The sequence below is a fragment of the Oncorhynchus gorbuscha genome, unplaced genomic scaffold (assembly GCF_021184085.1).
Source record: "Oncorhynchus gorbuscha isolate QuinsamMale2020 ecotype Even-year unplaced genomic scaffold, OgorEven_v1.0 Un_scaffold_295, whole genome shotgun sequence".
Taxonomy (NCBI): Eukaryota; Metazoa; Chordata; class Actinopteri; order Salmoniformes; family Salmonidae; genus Oncorhynchus; species Oncorhynchus gorbuscha.
The window spans coordinates 807,823-810,322 of NW_025745159.1; the positions used below are offsets into that span (position 1 = coordinate 807,823).

At 47.4% G+C, this 2,500-nt stretch overlaps 1 protein-coding gene across 1 annotated transcript in view; it reads right to left on the minus strand.

Moving 5' to 3' along the window:
• Positions 1 to 2,500, minus strand: part of LOC124017626 (vacuolar protein sorting-associated protein 13B-like) — a 269,473-nt gene that overhangs the window by 34,972 nt on the left and 232,001 nt on the right. Inside the window, 1 exon segment of the mRNA XM_046332879.1 lies at positions 915 to 1,138. Coding sequence (XP_046188835.1) covers positions 915 to 1,138 — 224 coding nt within the window.

Below are 2,500 nucleotides of genomic sequence, written 5' to 3' on the forward strand. Positions count from 1 at the left end.
GTGGTAGGGGATAATGTTGTGACTATGGGTGGTGGAAGGGGATAATGCTGTGTCTATGGGTGGTGGTAGGGGATAATGTTGGGTCTATGGGTGATGGTAGGGGATACTGTTGTGTCTATGGGTGGTGGTAAGGGATCATGTTGGGTCTACGGGTGGTGGTAGGGGATAATGTGTATATGGGTGGTGGTAGGGGATACTGTTGTGTCTATGGGTGGTGGTAGGGGATAATGTTGGGTCTATGGGTGGTGGTAGGGGATACTGTTGTGTCTATGGGTGGTGGTAAGGGATCATGTTGGGTCTACGGGTGGTGGTAGGGGATAATGTGTATATGGGTGGTGGTAGGGGATACTGTTGTGTCTATGGGTGGTGGTAGGGTTTAATGTTGGGTCTATGGGTGGTGGTAGGGGATAATGCTGTGTCTATGGGTGGTGGAAGGGGATAATGCTGTGTCTATGGGTGGTGGTAGGGGATAATGCTAGGTCTATGGGTGGTGGTAGGGGATACTGCTAGGTCTATGGGTGGTGGTAGGGGATAATGTTGGGTCTATGGGTGGTGGTAGGGGATACTGTTGTGTCTATGGGTGGTGGTAGGGGATAATGTTGTATCTATGGGTGGTGGTAGGGGATAATGTTGGGTCTATGGGTGGTGGTAGGGGATAATGTTGTGTCTATGGGTGGTGGAAGGGGATAATGCTGTGTCTATGGGTGGTGGTAGGGGATAATGCTGTGTCTATGGGTGGTGGTAGGGGATAATGCTGTGTCTATGGGTGGTGGTAGGGGATAATGTTGTGTGGATCTTGCAACGGCAGTATAGTGGGTCTGATTCTCAGGAACACCCCATACATTAAAACAAACTGTCTGCAGGCACGTCCTAAACAGCAGATATCAGCCCAGTGGGTCGTATTAGTAGTTGACCTGTGTGCCGGGGCAGTTGATGTCCACGGGGTCGCTCCACTCCGGAGACGCCTGCAGGTCGCTGGGCTGCAGACTGTTGGGGTCAGGACTGGCCTTCAGCAGCACGGTGGGTAGAGGCTCTCTCTGTCTGCAGGCGGGGAAGCTGGAGAAGTGGTGGTAGAGGTCATGGTGGAGGGAGGAGTTGGCAGGGAGGGGGCGGCAGTACACCTCTGTCCTGGGGGGTTCTGGAGGGGGGGGGGGGACAAATGGTAAACAGTTGATTCATGTCATTTGACCGTTTAAAAAAGACATTCACAAAGTACGTACATAAAAAAAAAAAACGTGTCTGAGGTTTTAACACATATGAGGAGACGTGTAGTTCTGATATCAGGTTGGACTGTTATATGAGGAGACGTGTAGTTCTGATATCAGGTTGGACTGTTATATGAGGAGACGTGTAGTTCTGATATCAGGTTGGACTGTTATATGAGGAGACGTATAGTTCTGACATCATGTTGGACTGTTATACGAGGAGACGTGTAGTTCTGACATCAGGTTGGACTGTTATATGAGGAGACGTGAAGTTCTGATATCAGGTTGGACTGTTATATGAGGAGACGTGTAGTTCTGACATCAGGTTGGACTGTTATATGAGGAGACGTGTAGTTCTGACATCAGGTTGGACTGTTATATGAGGAGACGTGTAGTTCTGATATCAGGTTGGACTGTTATATGAGGAGACGTGTAGTTCTGACATCAGGTTGGACTGTTATATGAGGAGACGTGTAGTTCTGATATCAGGTTGGACTGTTATATGAGGAGACGTGTAGTTCTGATATCAGGTTGGACTGTTATATGAGGAGACGTGTAGTTCTGACATCAGGTTGGACTGTTATATGAGGAGACGTGTAGTTCTGATATCAGGTTGGACTGTTATATGAGGAGACGTGTAGTTCTGACATCAGGTTGGACTGTTATATGAGGAGACGTGTAGTTCTGACATCAGGTTGGACTGTTATATGAGGAGACGTGTAGTTCTGACATCAGGTTGGACTGTTATATGAGGAGACGTGTAGTTCTGACATCAGGTTGGACTGTTATATGAGGAGACGTGTAGTTCTGACATCAGGTTGGACTGTTATGAGGAGACGTGTAGTTCTGACATCAGGTTGGACTGTTATATGAGGAGACGTGTAGTTCTGATATCAGGTTGGACTGTTATATGAGGAGACGTGTAGTTCTGATATCAGGTTGGACTGTTATATGAGGAGACGTGTAGTTCTGACATCAGGTTGGACTGTTATACGAGGAGACGTGTAGTTCTGACATCAGGTTGGACTGTTATATGAGGAGACGTGTAGTTCTGACATCAGGTTGGACTGTTATATGAGGAGACGTGTAGTTCTGACATCAGGTTGGACTGTTATATGAGGAGACGTGTAGTTCTGATATCAGGTTGGACTGTTATATGAGGAGACGTGTAGTTCTGATATCATGTTGGACTGTTATATGAGGAGACGTGTAGTTCTGACATCAGGTTGGACTGTTATATGAGGAGACGTGTAGTTCTGACATCAGGTTGGACTGTTATATGAGGAGACGTGTAG